Here is a 17,865-nt window from a genome sequence, read left to right as displayed (position 1 = left end):
TTGAAATTCATACTTTTTTTACTATTAATGTAGATGAGATTATCCCAAAACATGGGTAGATACGAGGTGAATATACGGTAAATTTCGTTTTTGGGTGTTTATTTGGGTAAATAAATGGTCCGTTCCAGAACTACAAGAGTCTACTAATTTTTATTGTTTTTTTTTTATCGTAGTAAAATTAGCTTCTTGCAGATTCTGGAACAGAGGAATAAACATGAAATCAAAACAAACACTGTTACAACAACAACATGTAATAGCTGAAGGCCAAAACACTGATATTGAATTTGACAAAAATTTCTGTCGTTTCACTTATTTTAATTGTATGCTTTTCTCTTCTGGCAATGCATCTTCTGTTGAGTTCTTCTTATTTTCCGTTTAACTCCTTGAGGAGCATAGGGCCTCTACAAACAACCTCCAGGATGTTCTGTCATTTGCTAGTGCTTTTATTTCGCTCCATGATTTTCCGGTGCTTTCTAACTCCTTCATAAGACTTCTTTCCCAGGAGTTTTTAGGTCTTCCTTTTTTTTCTGTTGAGTTGCCATCCATAATCGACTCAGCAAGTTTATTTTTACTTTCAGCTTTGAGAATAGACGTTCCTCTTCTACAAATCATCACTTCATTATTCTGTTTGTATATTGTCTTCAGACTAATGTTGACCTCCTCCTTCCTCCACAACTGATTACATTCCCCAAAAATAGTGAGACAACAAAGCATAAATTGTGTTTCCTGTATAATTTATTTATTGTTAATCTGTATTTTTTTTTTCAATGAAATACATCCATCTTATATTTAAGGTTGATTTTTAAGTATATTATACACATAAAAGTATAATACATATTGTGAAATTATATTGCATATGAAATGCGCAAATGAATAGGAAATATTGTTACTTTTGTGAGTAGTTCCGATTCTTAGAATACGTTTTGTACAGTTATCAACTGCTTTTTATGGGTAGCTTCAAACCTTTAATTTTTTAAAAGATAATTTTTTAACAATAATATTATTATACTAATGTAATTTTGTTTAAGTAGTAAGCGATCCCTTTTATTTATACTATATCTAAATCATGTTATATAAATCGAATTGTAGTTTACAGCCTTAGGTCGTAAGACTGGGCATTATTGTTAAATAAATAAATAAAATAAATTGTAGAATGCCAAACAACAACGTAAAATTAAATTGGGGTCAATATTCACAACAAAATAAAATCAAATAAAAATAGGCCATAGTTATTTTTACGCCATGCAAATGGTCGTTTAACAATTGAAACGAAATTCCCTGGTGTAGCCGGCTGTATAGATGGAACCCATTTGCACATTGGATTTGCACTCAATTTATCAGGTATGTGATGAAAACCGAATCGAATCGATTTGCAGAATCGAAATGGTTTATATTCGGAGTGCCTTTGATGATATATACAATTTTGCCTCGCGAAAGCCCCTTATTTGAACAATATGCATTTGAAATGCATTTTCAATTTTATTAAAATGTTCAACAAAATTCAAATATGCGATTTCGATTTATGCGTTTTCCATCACATTAAACTGTTGTTATGTTGTTACTTTCACCATATTTTTGATACACAAAATTAATTAACCATGCAAATAATCAACAATTGTTAAGAAAATGTTTTTTCTTTCAATTTTACTTCTTGTTTCTTCGAAAATATTCACTGCAACTGAAAATAACTGGTTGCTGAAAAATTAACGTTTCGTCAACTGAGATTCGCAATTTCAGTTGAAGGTTGCCATACATAAAGTAATTTTGACAATTGGCAACTCCACTCAACGATAATTGCTATCGATAATCGACCCCTAATTGTATGATTTTCCCTTCTGGCAACGCATCTTCTGTTAAGTTGCCATCCATAATCGACTGAGCAAGTTTATTTTTACTTTCAGCTTTGAGAATAGGCGTTCCTCTTCTACAAATCATCACTTCATTATTCTGTTCGAATATTGTCTTCCGAATAATGTTGACCTCCTCCCTTTCCTCCACTGCTGATTACATTCCCCAAAAATAGTGAGACAACAAAGCATAAATTGTGTTTCCTGTATAATTTATTTATTGTTAATCTGTATTTTTTTTTTCAATGAAATACATCCATCTTATATTTAGGGTTGATTTTTAAGTATATTATACACATAAAAGTATAATTGTAGAATGCCAAATAATCGGTCGACGTAAAATTAAATTGGGTCAATATTCACAACCAAATAAAATCAAATAATAATAGGCCAGTTCAGAGGTGGTAATGTTGGGAAAATACATCTAACTGAAAACAAAATGTAATAAATACTTCTCTACTTGCTTCTTTCTTGGTGTATGTGTGGCATGAATAAAAAATATGCACAAAGGAAAATAAACTAGGATTAATATACGCGCTGGCGAGTAGTAGTTTTGTGCGGCAAAGGAATTAGAAAACAAATTAGTTTATAAGGTCTTTTTTTTGCAACACAAAGGTTTACACATGCTTGACTACTCTGCTTATTTTTTTAAATATAGAAGCCGTATTTATTATTACGCCATGCAAATGGTCGTTTAACAATTGCTAGACATAAAGCTAGAAATTGCTTTCAAAGCAATGTAAACTTGAGTGTGCCAATGTGATTGGAAAAAAGAAAAGTTTAGCTCAAATGTATGCTTCTGTTTGTACATTGCATAGAACTGAAATGTGGCAAATATATGTATGTGTTGTTGGAAAGAAATACAATTTAAGTTTTGTTTATTTTTAATTTTTCTTATGAATGATTGATAAGATTATTTTTATTACTGCTTATTGTTGTAGATTTTATAAGATATATTGAGGACAGAGTATCACAAAAAATGCATATCATTTTCTTTGCTGTTGTTGTATGTTTTATTAAATTCCAAAAGTAAGTGTCACGAAACATTGTGTTTTGTAGTTGAATTTATTTAAAAAAAAAACGATATTTCCTTTAGGCAAATAATTATTCATTTGGATAACATCTTTAGTGATGACAACTACACAATGGAATTTTAAGTATTTGTTTTTTTCGTTTTGTTTCTTTTATATAAAAAAGCCTCAGTTTTTATAGTTAATTATGTAATTATTTTATATGTGGATGAGAGTAGATACGAGTATACAATAAATGTACGGAATCTGCTTCATTTGATATAGATGTTTTTGTTGTTGTTTTGTTAAAATGAGAAACAAATGATTTTTTTTAGGTTATTAAAAATAAAAGTAGTACTAAAATTAGATTTAAGATTAATTCCTTATAAACTAATTTTTGTTTTGTTTGCTATTGATGTGTGTGTTTAATCAAAACGCGTATGTCTGGTATTGCCGCCACCACTACTACTGCTGGCAGCACCACCACGGCTGTAGCCACTGTCTCCATTACCACCGCCATAACCATTGCTGCGGCCACCATAACCACCGCCATTACCGCCACCATAACCGCGACCACCACCATTGCTCATTGAGCCCTTTTTGAAGGTGCCATTGTAACGATTGTTACCGCCACCACCGTAACGGGAACGGCCACCACCATCAAATCGGCTGTTGCGGACCATATTTTCTAAAGCGGGGTTGATTTCCTGCAGAGATAAAAGGAGAAATAAATTGTTAAAAAATTGTATAGAAATGAGAAGAAGATTGAAAATTTTCTCCGACTTGTAGAATTATTAGACGGAAAATTCGAACAAGGAGACAAGTTGGGGACTACACCAAAACGTGGGGCTATGTCCACAATTTTTGTTGAAGTTTTTTGCCACAGGGATCATTACAGCCAATTTGAGCCAATAATGTAAATGAAAACTTCAAAATACATGAAATCGAGCGTTACCGCTATAACATGGACTGATATAGCCTATCTTCGAACTTGACCTGCCTTGCAAACTGAAGACACATCTGTGCAAAATTTTAGTTGCCTATATCAGTTTGTTTGGATAATAGAGACTTATATTCGGAAAATAATATATCGACTCAGAATTTTACCCTTATTAAGAATATATATGTATACTTTATAGAGTCGCAAATGTTTACTTCAATGCGTTACAAGCGCAAAAACAACCTAATATACCTTCCATACTATGATGGAGGGTATAAAATGATATATACGTTTATAATTCTAATTGATATTCAAAAAAAAAATAAGTAAAAAATTTCTTCTTCAATCGACCTAGTGTTAATAAATAAGTTCAATGAACTAAGTGGCTAGAGAAATAATTTGGTACAATGTAGACCCAAGACCATATTATTACGTGAAGCTACAAACTTTGGGATCCTGCTCAATTTATATATAAAATCACTTATCTTATTTTAAGATATAAAATCGAAATCTATTAACTTAGTTACTTCGTTAGTGGTGGTTTAAGATATAACCTTTGGTATAATATTTAAATTTTTTATTTTTTCTTACCTGATTAGCCTCACGAAGTACATCAAGTAATGCCTTCGATTGTTTGGAATTGTTGCGTGTAAAGAATGCATATGATGTGCCAGTTGTGTTTGAACGTCCAGTACGACCAATACGATGGATATAATCCTCCGATGATTGTGGATAATCGAAATTAATAACATATTTAATGCCATCAACATCTATATTTTTTATCGAATTATTGTGAAATAAATTTAAGAAGATTAAGAAAAAAAAGTAGATTAATATTTTATGCAACAATAGTGATGTATAAGATATGCGTAAAATGTAAATAGAATTAATGTCCCGCCCATAGAAAATAGATAGTATTTGCAACAACCATGACTTTGTTTTCGTTTTCTCTCATTTTTTTCTGTATGCCTTCTTTTGTTTTGTTTAAACAAAAAACAATACTACTCTTAACTAACTCTGGGGTTAGAATTTTGAAAAAAGCTTTGATTTAAATTTACTTTTGCTGTATGGAAAATGTTCAAAAGAATTTACAAAATTTTGCAATTATGAAAAACCATTTCTTTTAAAAATATTAGTTTTGATCTTAGAAAAAATATATTACCTTATTTTTGGGAGTGCTTTTTTATAACAAAATGCGAACGAAATTGGAACAACAAGCTCTTCACAGGAACCACGCCGTTGTAAAAGGATGCATTTGGACGACGCAGTAACTTGTTTAGAAGAGCTGTGTACATGTTTCTCTCTCTACGTTTCTGCTTTAAGAGAGAAGACGTGTCTTTATCCGGAAATTTATATTCAAATTAGTTAAGAGTACAACTTTACTTTGCTTCTTTCAAAATCTAGACACACATGTTGAGCACACACGTTTATTATTTTAAGTTGGTTTAGTTTTTTGTGTACAATTATCAATCGATGAGACGACGATGATATTTTCAAAAGACGCCAAAGCCCATTTTACGAAATATATTTTATTGAACACACTTAAATCCACACACACAAATACATACATATAGTTTTGATGAGGTTGAGTGCGTTTCTCTAGTGTGCCATTGAAAGGCTCCAGCATCCATTGTGTACAGAAGTTATATAGGCAGGCATCCATTTTGTTGTGGAGGAGATTGTGTATGTAGTTGATTTCCTAAAATAAGCTACATGGACTGGTTTTTGTTGTTGTTATTTATACTATTAGTTTCAGTTTCGCGTTGTTCTCATTTTGTAGGAAATTCCTGTGTCCTTTGCTTGTGTTTTTGCTGAGCAGCTGCGCCGGGGACGTACTTGTGTTTTGTAAAGGCCGTAAAAGCAAATGATGATAAACGCCGTCTTTTTGGGTTTGGTTCTTGAACAGCTTATTCAACATTTGTTATACGATTTCACATACTTTGGATACGTCTCTCCAACTTATTTAAGGCTCCATTTAGTAGACATTTTTTATTTTTATTTTGTTTTGAGAAAGTTATGACAAAAAATCAAAACCAAATCATTACCAGTAACAATGATCCAGCTTTCTTTCGTTTTACACAACAAAGAACACATTTACACACACAGATCTTTGGATCTTGTAGTTCATGTTAAGATGCCTGCTAAAGCCAACTGTGAATAGAGCGGAGAGCATTCGCCAGCAAGGATGGTATTCGTTATAATCTTTAAAAACAACACATTTTTAAAACACCAAACCATTTAAGGTTCGATGGTCTGGATTTTCTGAGAATAACCGACTGACTCCTGCTGCCATGTAATGCACTCCGACCAATAATGATGCTGCACTTCACGTGTGTCCCAACCATTTACGGTAAGTAGTATTATTAAGTTTAGTTAACAATTTTATTGAGATTGTAAATTGAGAGAGTTATTCTTATGCTTTTAAGATAGAAGTAATTTGCTCATTGTTCTAGTTGTTGTTCAACACCAATTTGCTCCCAACATTTTTTACAGCAGAGGCCTCTTGTGCACAATAATGCTTTTGATTGATGATAGGGATATATGTGACGAAATTCATTGGATTTTATAACAACGCGCGTTATATCTCTCAAGGTGGCGGTATATTTTTTGCGGGTACTGCTGATGTTACATTTGCAAAACAAACAAATATATGCGAAGGTGCGGTACGCTCAGTAATAATTGACACACGACACCACTCCATTGAAATTGTGCGGCGTTGTATACATTCATTCACAACCAAGCGTAATCCACACATTGTTTCTTGTTGTCGCCATTAAATATACCTCCTCCTTTTAGCTGTTCGTATGTGTTGAGCGGTGGTGAGACGGTTTTCTACGACATACCCTTTTTCCAATGGCCATAATGGTAAAAAAGTGTTGCCGCTTTTCCGTTCCGCCGCTTTCATGTCAAAACGTACGAAATTATCATGCGAACGACAGCAAACAACTATCGTCGTTCGTTGTATCATTGAGAAATTGAGCTCACATCATTTGCGATTTCACTTTCATTTTCATTCAAATCATTATTAGATTTTTTAGGTGACATTTTATCCCCACCATGCAACAATCTATTGTGGCCTCTGTAAACGAAATAAAAAGAGAATTGGGAAGAGACAAAAACAGTGTTGATATGACACACAGGCGACACATGGGTGTAGTAAGAAGGAGGGAAAGGAAAAATACCATTAAAGTATTAATTAAGTCATGTTTTCGTTTTTGATTATCTTATAATCTAAGTTCAAGCAATATTTTTAAAGAGTTTAGTTGTGGAGTGGGAGAGGGGGTAATGGTATGCAAGGTAAGTGGATGGATGGTATTAGGATGGGAGTGCGTTTGTTGAATGGTAACTATTCTTTAGCCTTGATATGTTAATACATCTTACAGTAGTAACTTGAAATTTTGAATATAAGCCCAAGATATCTAATTTTCTACTAATCTTCACATGTTTGAAATGAGTTCCAAATGCAAAACAAAAAATAACTTTGAAATTAGAAGAAACTAGTTCGGAATTTTAGGTGTACCCACCCATTGTAATCCTTTCCGAAAAATTATAACAGCAAAAACTATTCGAATTAAAATCGAAATATTTGTAGAAAATGAATATCTCAAACTTTTGACATAGTGCAGCCGAACCCCATAATGGCAGGAAACGTCGTAATTGACGATGTGTATGAAATGTTTCGATTTAACAATAGTTTGCTTCGAATTTTTAAGGTTTTCAGCTTACAGGGGTACAAAATATAGAGAGTTCACTTTGATTAAATTTAAGATTCAAATACGCAGCAAATTTAAAGTTTAACTAGTTTATGATGTTATGAATGACATCTCAGTTAACTTCCAGCATCATAAAATATAAATTCTAAGATCAGGCAACAAGTTTCGAGACATTTTTTGTTTTGCATTTAAAAATTCTTTTAATGTCAACGATGATGAATTAAAATTAATGCTGTTGATGAAGATGAAGCTAGACAAAACATAACACAAGTAGTGATGAATGGGATATAATGATAGTTGTTTATATTTCAACAAAGACATCAGGAAAAACTTACCCAAACCACGGGCGGCTACATCTGTGGCTACCAAAATATTTGATTTGCCCGAACGGAATTCACGCAATACAAAATCACGTTCCGATTGTGATTTGTCACCATGAATGGCGCCGCAACGTACACCGAAACTGCGAATGAAACGTACCAAATGATCAACGCGACGTTTTGTTTCAACGAAAATAATAATTTTGCCGGGATTTTCGCTGGTATCATAAATTTCCGAAAGCAAAGATTTTAATCTGGAAAAGAAAACAACTCAGAAACATTAATAAATGTTAGAAAAATTTAACATAACATAAAAAATCGAGTTTCAGGACATAAAGACATTTCTGAGCAAACTTATTGCCTGCTTCTCTAATTCAAATTAGTTCGAATTACTACCAAACTCCTGTTATTGAAGAAAATTTTTGTTTGATTGAAAACAATACTGAAACAAATATTTTTCAAAGAATAGAAACTTGGTAGCAGTTTGACTTGTAATTCGAATCGTCTTAGTGAAACAGACCCATTAAGCTCAAGGTACATACAAAATTTTATAATGATAAAATTCGATAAACTTTACAAATAAGTTTACTTACTTTTCTTCCTTGTCATGTTCCTCGCACACATCAATAACTTGACGAATATTGTGATTTGCCGACAATTCCAAAGAACCAATATTAATTTGTATGTAATTTCCCAAGAAATCTTCGGCCAATTGTTTAACCTCCTTAGGCCATGTGGCGGACCACATCAAAGTTTGACGATCGGGACGAATTTGTGAGATGATCTTACGAATTTGAGGTTCGAAACCCATATCCAACATACGATCAGCTTCATCCAATACCAAATATGTGCAACGTCTCAAATTGGTGGCACCAGCGGCCAAGAAATCAATCAAACGACCAGGTGTGGCAATAACAATTTCACAGCCACGTTGAAGATCGCGCATTTGACCGCCTTTGGGAGCACCACCAAATACACAAGTGTTGCGTACATAGGATGAAGATCCAAATTCGGTGGCAACTTGTTGAATTTGTTGGGCCAATTCACGTGTTGGAGCCAAGACCAAAGCAATGGGACCATCACCTCTCTGCAAGGGAGCTTGGTTGTTGATGTGAACAATAGCGGGCAAAATATAACCCAAAGTCTTGCCTGAACCGGTCTTGGCAATACCAACAAGATTGTGACCAGCCATGGCAATTGGCCAACCCTGAGCCTGAATGGCTGTGGGTTCCTTATAACCTTGACGGCGAATTTCTTTGGCCACATAGTCGGGTAAATATGCCTCTTCGAAATTTTGTATGGGATTGGGGGCATTACCGCGAACGGTGATTTCATGTTCGTCACGGTAGCGTTGTACCTCGGCATACGATCGAGCAGCAACAGTGGGGTGTTCCTTGTAGAAATCTTTTTTGAATGGTGTCAAGTTGCTGAAATCAACAGGGCGAATGGAGAGATCTTGGGAGTTGCCACCACCACCTCCACGACGATCGCCGCCACCGAAACCACCGCCGCCGTAACCGCCACCGAAACCACCACCGCGGCCTCCACGGTCACCACCACCACGTCCTCCTTTTTCAACGCGTCCCTTGCTTACACCGTGGAAATCACGTCCACCGCTGCGGCTACCATAACGGTCACCTTCACCACGACTGCGATTTTCATCACGTCCACCACGGGCGGCACCATAAGTTTTGTCATGAGGAGCCCTGAAAAAAAGAAAATGAAGAAAAACGTTAGAAAATTTGGAAAAAAAATTAAAGAAAAAATAATATGTATTGCCTTTTATTTGAGGCCATTCTGCACAAACTTAAAATAAATTAATATTTTTTTTAGAAATTAAGCGCCTACGGCAAACTTTACTGCTTGAAAAACAAATTGTGAATAACACCGCTCACACAATTGTAGGTAGCTTTCTATATTTTTTCGATTTGTTTCAAAGTGTTTTTACTATTTGAAAATTAATAAATTTGTTTTTATAGCCATTTAACAACTTCCAATATATCTTGGGATCATAAAATTATATTCCGCGCCAGGTAAGACCAACCATACAGAATTAATGCCAACTTCAATTACCACGCCTCCCTCCCCCTCCCTCCTCCTACAACCTTCCTCTTTTTTCAATATAATTTGAATGATTTGAATATGAGCTTTTGATTAGCTTGCTTGCATGTTAAATTCTTATTTAAAACTAAATTTATAAATTATATGCCAGGTGGTACACTCTCTAACAACAATCTGGCGTTGTTCTACTGTGTATTTTCCTCCTTCGTTTATTTGTCATTTATGGCTGGCTGATTGTTGGCTGCTGCATGCCACATTTGACTTTTAGTTTGACTATTATGTACACAAAAAAGAACAAAATAAAACAACATTACAATTGCCGTCACTCATTCAACGTTTAATCTTTTCGTTGACTTTGTCGCGTGTTTTGCCAACACAAATGACTTTCTTTTTAGTTTTGTGTGTTCTTGTATTCTTAAATTAGGGGCAATATAAATAATTGTTAACATGCAATAAGGACATAGTTTTTGTTTTGGTATGTAGCATTATTAATGAGAAAGTGATGTTCATTTATGTCATGTCATATTGTGGGGGACTGTGGGAGCAAGGCTTTGTAAGAGGAAGATAAGTGATCGGCTTTTTAGATTGGCGGCAAAACGATTAAAATCTTTAAATACAATCGTATTTCTCCTCTTTGAGGTAGAAATAGGTAACGAAGAATTACTATGTTATAGAGAAAATTTGTTAGAAAGAGACAATTCTATGTGAGAATACATTTTTATATTTGTAGGAATTTGCGAGCTTTTATCAAGAAAGTCGTAGAATATTTTGACTTTGTACTTTAGTCTTACAAACGTCAAATATAAGGAAGATACGCATGCGTTTTGCTGTCTTTCAATTCATAAATTGACATTTGACTACTAAAAGAAGCCAAGATACGATTCTTCACCATTTGTCTGTCATTATTGCTTTGTTAACTAAAAAACTCAAATGAGGTCATCTCTGATTGTTGTTTATAAAACAAGTTTTACTACTGAGAAATTAATTTCTCGGAAGAAGATACACGAGAAGATGTAGTATAACAGTTTATGATTATTAGAAAAACATGATCTACTTTGGTGCTAAAAATACAAATTTTGAAAAATATCAGGTTTTTAATTTGAAGAGAATTTTTGACTATCAAGAATTAATCTCAACATAGTCTCAAAGTACGATGTTGTCTAGCCTGGGTGTCGAAACCTGATATCCAGAGTGCAAGTATGGAAATGGTAACCATTGAATCATGGTGGTACCCATAACCTTCATTATGAGGATTTATTTATTGATTGGCAATCAATAAACATGAAATTTTATGGCGATCGGTTAAAGTTTGTCAACCCGTACCACCTGAGTGATCTTTGTTTCTATAATAATTTGTATGGGACCAAAGATAAATTTCCATTTCTAAATGCCACAATTATTTTTCAATCTATGGAAACATTTTGCCAGTTCGTTGTTGCTGCTAAAAAACAATCCTACAAAAAATTATGAAAATCGGGTAAGATTTTGTAATTGCTCCAATATGCAAATTTGGCCAATTTTAGGTAATTTGGTCCTTATTATACTTCCTTTTAAGGAAACTTTGTGGGCCATTTTACACCGACGTAAAAGAAAATTAAGTCATGACATGCCCATAACGACCTAAACATAGAAAACCAAAAACCATTTGGTTCTTATGGTTATGGCTATGGCATTATGTTAAGTCACTACTAATCGAATACATTGATTCCGATAGGTTTGGTTCAATCAGCTGATTGATATGGAGTTATGGTTATGTCTAACTAATTCTACCTTAATGTGTTTCGTGAGCAAAACCACGATTCTAGACATAATGCAGACCATTAAAGCTCTTAAAAAAAAAAAACAAGTAAAAAAGTGTCAGTCGGCTTTGCCGACAGAGCCAATGTGAAGTGAAACTTTCATCTACGAGCAGATCGAATGTATTTAGGGTCTCTTCAGAATTTTGTGGCCATTTTTGAACATTTGAACTTGCCGACAAAAATGTGGATTAGGAATTAACTGCACTTAGACCTATATGGGCCTTTTTAGAAGTTAAACTAAATTTTGACAAAATATTAGGAGAAGCAAAGTTTGGACCAAATTGGTTGATCAATTCAAGCGATATCGTTGTCCTAGCATTGTAGTGACATTTTATTGGGGGAGAAGTACCGGAAGTTGTGGTCCGGTATTGCCCCATGAAACTAAGTTTGAATAAAATATGACGAAGGCCAAATGTTGGACCAAATCGGTTGAACAGTTCGAGAGTTATCGTGGCATAGGGTTTTTACACCTTTCGGGCTGTTTTCCCAAGAAATATGGGCTTGCCCCTGAAATAACTTTTACCATCGTAATGGATGTAGCGAATGCAAATCGCTTCAACAAAAATCAAAGTGATTCGAGAGCAGGTCTTAAAGTGAATTGGGTAGTAGGTGCACTTTATAGGGTAAGTGCACCAGTAGTCGGCACTTTAAGGATTCTCGTATCTTTAGCCGTATGTCATTCCGAGTCTAAATGTCCAATCAAATTGAATTTAAGTTGTTATGATTCGTTATTTTGTGTAGTTTTAGATTATATAAACATTTTTTTTTTTTTTGATTATTTCTGTTCAACATGCAAAAATTAAAATTTTAGTGAAATACTGTTTTTTTCACCAGTAGTCGGCACCATTACCCAATAGTCGGCATGATATGATCCAGTAGTCGGCATGTTATATTTAAATAAAGAAAAAATGCATAATTTATATTTTTTCTTAAATATTTGAAAGAACAATAGCTTAAGCATTAGTTATTTATACATTTCTAGTTTATTATATACATTTCTATTGATTTTACTTCAAAAAATAGGGAAATTTAAACATATTGTTTTAATAAATTTGTTCGTACCAATAGTGGGCATCTATTACCCAGTTGTCGGCACCCAACAACGTACGTACTTCAAATCATGGCTAATATTGCTTAAAATCGCTAAAGTTCCTTTCAAATTGAAACAATTTTTTATTAATTAGCCTTTAAAGTATTTGTTTAGTATTTTTTATAATTTTTAGCTAAAAGTAATCGATAAAAACCAATGTTTATAACCCCATGCCGACTTTAGGCAAACTTTATATTTTTTTGTCCCTAAAGTCGGCATCAGCAAAAATTTCGCAATTATAAATATTTCTTAAAAATTTCTTTTTCTAAAGTGTTCTTTTAACTGTTCTCTACCTATATAACAAAAATGTTGTGGATAATTTCTTCATTTTAATATAATTACAGAGCTTATAAGGTTAACATCTCCACAATTTTTTTCTTAAGAAACATGCATTTTCGGTTGTGGTGAAAACCCTTCACTGACAAAAAGTTAAATTTCTATATAAAAATTGGTCCTACCTCAATGAAATTTTATATAAAGTTAGCTGACAATATGGTTAAAGCATTTTTAAGATTATTTTCCTATTTTGTTGTCTTAATTTTCAGTTATTTGAGTTCAAATTCAAGAGGTGCCGACTACTGGTACATGCCGACATTAGGTGCACTTACCCTACTAGCAGCCAAATAAAATCCAGCTATCGTAGGACAAAGGTCGTGGCTCCTCGGGAAATCAAACCAAATTCTTCTGAATTTTCGAAACTACCAAGGGGTCATATTTCCTTATAATAGATGTTTTACATATAATCTTGATAAGTATAGTGGTAGAAATTTCAGAAAACCGGGTAAAGGGCCCTTAAACAATTTTAGAGCACTAATTTCGATTAACAAACAGAAGAGTTATGTTTAATTGGAACAATTGCTTTTTTAGCCTGCTCACCACACATGTTTGCTGCAGAAATGCATTCTTTTCCCGAGAAATCAAAGTTCCGTAAGCACCCTTGGATTTATCTCATTGTTTTAAGAAGGCACCATTGTAAAGCTCTTGAAGACCAACACCGGCTACGTGATAAAATCTCCCTATAAGTATAAATTGTTAATGGTCGGCCTTCTGCCGGGACTTTAAGGATAAACAAGGACTACGCTGCATAATCACTTTAAAAAGCATAAGATTAAGAAGATGGCCGGCTGGCTTTCGGTCGTTAATTTCTAATGAAAACTGATTCCAACCCCTTCTAGGAGATAAAATCTCTCATATTGTCTAGGTTGTCTTTCAAAACAAGAGATAATTGAGGGTATTTTTGGACCTAAGCAATGAAATCATTCCTAAAGCAAAAATGTATCTAATAATTACTTTCCGCGATGGAATTAAAAGGGTTAGGAGCATCGACAGCAGCCCATACACTACTTTGTGGCTAAAATTCTTTTGAATTTTCGAAACTTCAGAATTCATTATCTCAGGGAAAGTTTAGGAGCAGGTTAAATGTTTGGACTGGATTCGGATCGATCTGAAATCTGTACCACAGGTAGGGCTTGCAGTGCTGATCACGCCAATATATATATCATGGGCAGGAAGTCCATTCTTCCCGAGATATAGGGGTTTATCATGAATAAAATTTCCCCATGAGTTTTGTCTTTCCGCCGTTGCAACTTAAGGGAGAAAGTGAAAAAATTCACGGGGATAACCCCCATAGGCTCCGGTTTGACATAAGTTTAAGTATTACATAAGTTTAGTTAAAATCGAAATTTGTTCATACATATATAGCCGGCCTTCGCCCGGGGTTTTAAGACTTTCTCCTATGGACAGGAACAAATCTCGGCTAACGCGAACAAAATGTTCGTTTAAATAGAAAATTTGTTTATGATCGACCCGAATCCAGTCCAAACATTCAACTTATGTCAAAGTTTGTTTCCTCCACAAAATCTGCATCCTGAAAACAACAACAAAAATGGTTTCCTTGAAAATTGAGGAGCAATCCAAGTTGCACGACCAAGTTCACTTTACTCCCAGAAAGTAGGGTTATGTTTATTACTTAAAATATCATGCACACATTTCTTTAAGAAACATCATCTAAAGACGCATTATTAAAATATGTATGCTACAGCTGATATTCAACCCAGAAACGCATGAATGCATCAATTCACCCAAGATAGACATCTTCATCATTCTTCTGTTGAAAATGCCAGGTAGAAATGACCGCTGTATGTGGTGCTACATCTACCTCAGGGCAAAACCCCCATAGTGTACACAAAATCTATTTTTTCTTGTCAAAACGGATGAACATACACATCTTCATTCCTACTAAATAACGACATTTTTGATGGCGGTGGTATATGCCAAAGATTAGGCAAAGAGAAAAAAACAAGATTAGACAACTACAAATAGAGGTAATTATCTCGTGTCTATCAGAGAGACCAATGAGTTCATGCATTAATAAAAAAACACACGAGAAATAAAAAACAAAAATGAAATAAACGTGTCGAGCTGGCAAAAAAAGAAACGTAATTAACAAAAAATCTTTGGTATATGAAAACGAGAAAGTCAGTATACAGAGAAAAATGGCAAACGAGAAAAGTAAAAGACAAAATTAAAAACACGAGGCAATGAAATGTGCAAAAGCAAGCATTTTATACAGAATTGCACACACACACCAATAAATGTGGCCAACTTGAGTCAGATTTTATTGTTATGTATTCGACGGCGGCAATACGATAAGAGAGGGCGAGAGAGAGAGCCATTGGAAACAGGTAGCAAAAACAATTCATAGAATAAATAACGTGGTTATTTTGTAAAAATTTTCCACAAATGCTTGTTTTTGACATTTAATGTAAATAGACGACTAAGAGGGGGGTAAAAATTTGTGTTCTCGTTACAACCCCAGACAATAGTTAATAAAAACCACGCAGATGTTTGACGACAAACATGGTGAAGCAACAACAAAGCAAAAAAGAATACAAACTAACATCTGTTATACAGAAAAAAACGAACTCGCCGAATGAGGGAGGAAATGAACGAACAAAAGAGTATTTCAAAATGGATGACAAATCAGGTGTAGATAAGTATTTTAGTATGTAATCATTTTCAGGGTTTTTTCTTAAATCTAGTATGTGTCCACAAAAATGCATACTTACATTTTACCAAACGTGTCGTATTCTTCGTCTGAGTCTTCAAATAAAGTTTGTTGTCTTGAATGTTGTGCTTTTGAATCCCTTTTGGATGTTGTTCCAACGTCTGATGTTGAAGAGGTTAACTTTTCCGTAGGATTAGTATCGGCCGCTTCTTTAAAATTTGCTTTAACACTAGAGCAATGAATTCCTCGTGTAATATGTCGAGATGTTCTTGTGTGGAGCTCTAGGTTTTGTCCTAAGCGGTAACTACTAACTCCTAATTGTTCCTTTACGGCAGTTGCTGGAAAAGTGATAGTTTTTCTGTTGGTCGATGAAAAAAGAAAATGGCGTCGTTGAGTAAAATTTGTCACCGATGGGGATGGTGAAATTAAGAAATTTTTTATACAACAAGCGGTTTTCAAATTCGCGTTATCTTTGCACGAGTTTCTCGTTAATAAAGGCACAATTATTTTAAACATAATTATTCTCCTTTTTTCTTCTGTAGTATTTCGTTTTTTTTTGATTATGTAGTACAGTAAAACTTATATCTATATCACAATCGTTTTATTCTTTATCACACAGCGACAAGAAATGGAAAAATACTCTCAGAAATGAACTCGTGCACACAACGCGAAGTTACCGCAATAGGTTCTTACCTAACCTCGTCCAAAAGTGGAATGACGCATGGCCACAAAATTTTTTCAGTATTTACTTATCGCACGAGTTGTCAAACAACCACCACCAGAGTTGTGTTTTTCACTAAATGCAAAAACGGAGGAATGCCATGGAAACGAAACACACAAAACAAACTTGAATTTATGTATATGAAATGAAAAATTATTTTACATTAAAATTCAAATACAAAACAAAATAACAATTATTAAAAAGTTATCGAAGTGTATACATTGACCATGTAATGGAATATATCAAATTCTAAAAAGTTTGTGCCAAATAACTGTGTTGCCAAAATTTATTTTGTATTGCCAATCAAGGTTGCTCTGCTCTACTTTGTTTCACGCCAGAATACCAATAAAGGCCGATGCACCTACGGCGCGTTGAGCGTTGCGTTACAACAACCACATGAAAACTTCAAGAACAAACATGGCATCACTTACACATATTTCATGTGGTTCTTGTTTTCAACGCTCACCGCCCATAAAGCTGAAAACACATCCAACGTTTGAGTAAAGTTTTGTGTCATTTCTGGTAGTAGAATAAAGACAAAGTGCTGCCAAGTTTAATTTGTTTCTTTATTTTTCTACCAGAAATGACACAAAACTTCACTCAAACGTTGGATGTGTTTTCAGCTTAAAGGGCCAAATACATACAGTCCGTTGTGTGACGCGGTGAGCGTTGAAAACAAGAACCACATGAAGAATGTGTAAGTGATGCCAAGTTTGTTCTTGGAGTTTTCATGTGGTTGTTGTAACGCGACACTCAACGGACCGTATGTATTTGGTCCATTAAGCTGAATACACATCCAACGTTTGAGTAATGGCCCCGGCACATACGGTCTGAAATTTGCTCTGCCTTCTTTATTCTTATGTTTTTAATGTTTTAACAATTTTTTGAAATTTTTGTAAAAATAAGTGAGATAATAATTGAAATGTGTTGAAAACAAAAGAACATGAGCAAAAACAAAATATGTGAACGGAAAACAAAAAGAAATCGACGATTTTCATTAATAATTTTACAACTGTTTTTGCAGTTGTCTGGACGCCTACGTCACACAGGCAAGTTTTAAGGGAGAAATACGCCGTTTTTTCACGCTCAGTTTCATGTAAAAGATTAAAGGCCAAGTACTACCTAATTCAAATGAATTATTGCCGCAATTTCTACGCGTAGTTATCTATGAGTTCATAGATATCTCCCGTGTAAGCAAAATTTTATAATTGCAGCTCATAGGTAACGTTACCGGGCCAAAAACGGCCGTGTTACTTACACCAAGGATTTTACCTGGGTGATCGTTGCCAATGTGATAAAAGATGTAAAACACTTCTATGTGGCAATGAAGTGCCAATGTTACCACATGATTTCAAAA

General features: G+C 34.2%; 1 protein-coding gene across 4 annotated transcripts; it reads right to left on the bottom strand.

Annotated features, from left to right (window-relative positions):
- Window positions 1-2,037: 2,037 nt before the first annotated feature.
- Window positions 2,038-16,564, bottom strand: Rm62 (ATP-dependent RNA helicase Rm62). 4 transcript variants are annotated; one of them, XR_012409000.1, is made up of 7 exons: window positions 16,481-16,564; window positions 15,849-16,145; window positions 8,424-9,536; window positions 7,846-8,084; window positions 4,960-6,876; window positions 4,389-4,567; window positions 2,038-3,564 (listed from the first exon to the last, which is right to left on the bottom strand). XR_012409000.1 is itself a non-coding variant. In XM_073960314.1 (6 exons), coding segments are annotated over exons 2-6 (1,815 nt in total). In that variant the 5' UTR covers window positions 15,851-16,145; window positions 16,481-16,564; the 3' UTR covers window positions 2,038-3,282. The 4 variants fall into 4 exon arrangements, 2 of the variants coding, with proteins under 2 accessions (XP_073816415.1, XP_073816413.1); XR_012408999.1 differs by lacking the exon at window positions 16,481-16,564 and having other exon boundaries at window positions 15,849-16,470; XM_073960314.1 differs by lacking the exon at window positions 4,960-6,876.
- Between the last annotated feature and the right edge of the window lie 1,301 nt (window positions 16,565-17,865).

The sequence above is a fragment of the Musca autumnalis genome, unplaced genomic scaffold (assembly GCF_047663935.1).
Source record: "Musca autumnalis isolate F117 unplaced genomic scaffold, ASM4766393v1 scaffold_1, whole genome shotgun sequence".
Taxonomy (NCBI): domain Eukaryota; kingdom Metazoa; phylum Arthropoda; class Insecta; order Diptera; family Muscidae; genus Musca; species Musca autumnalis.
Note: the sequence above shows the minus strand (reverse complement) of the source record. Positions and strands in the feature narration are given on the sequence as shown.

What these genes read in the sequence shown, in the direction of transcription:
- Rm62 (XM_073960312.1), bottom strand. Translation starts at nt 16,303, where the DNA reads ATGTTTAAAATAATTGTGCCTTTATTAACGAGAAACTCGTGCAAAGAT. An exon ending in TGTAGCCGCCCGTGGTTTGG is followed by an intron (nt 4,568 to 7,845) that starts GTAAGTTTTTCC and finishes TAAAAAATATAG; the next exon opens with ATGTTGATGGCATTAAATAT. An exon ending in TACTTCGTGAGGCTAATCAG is followed by an intron (nt 3,565 to 4,388) that starts GTAAGAAAAAAT and finishes TTATCTCTGCAG; the next exon opens with GAAATCAACCCCGCTTTAGA.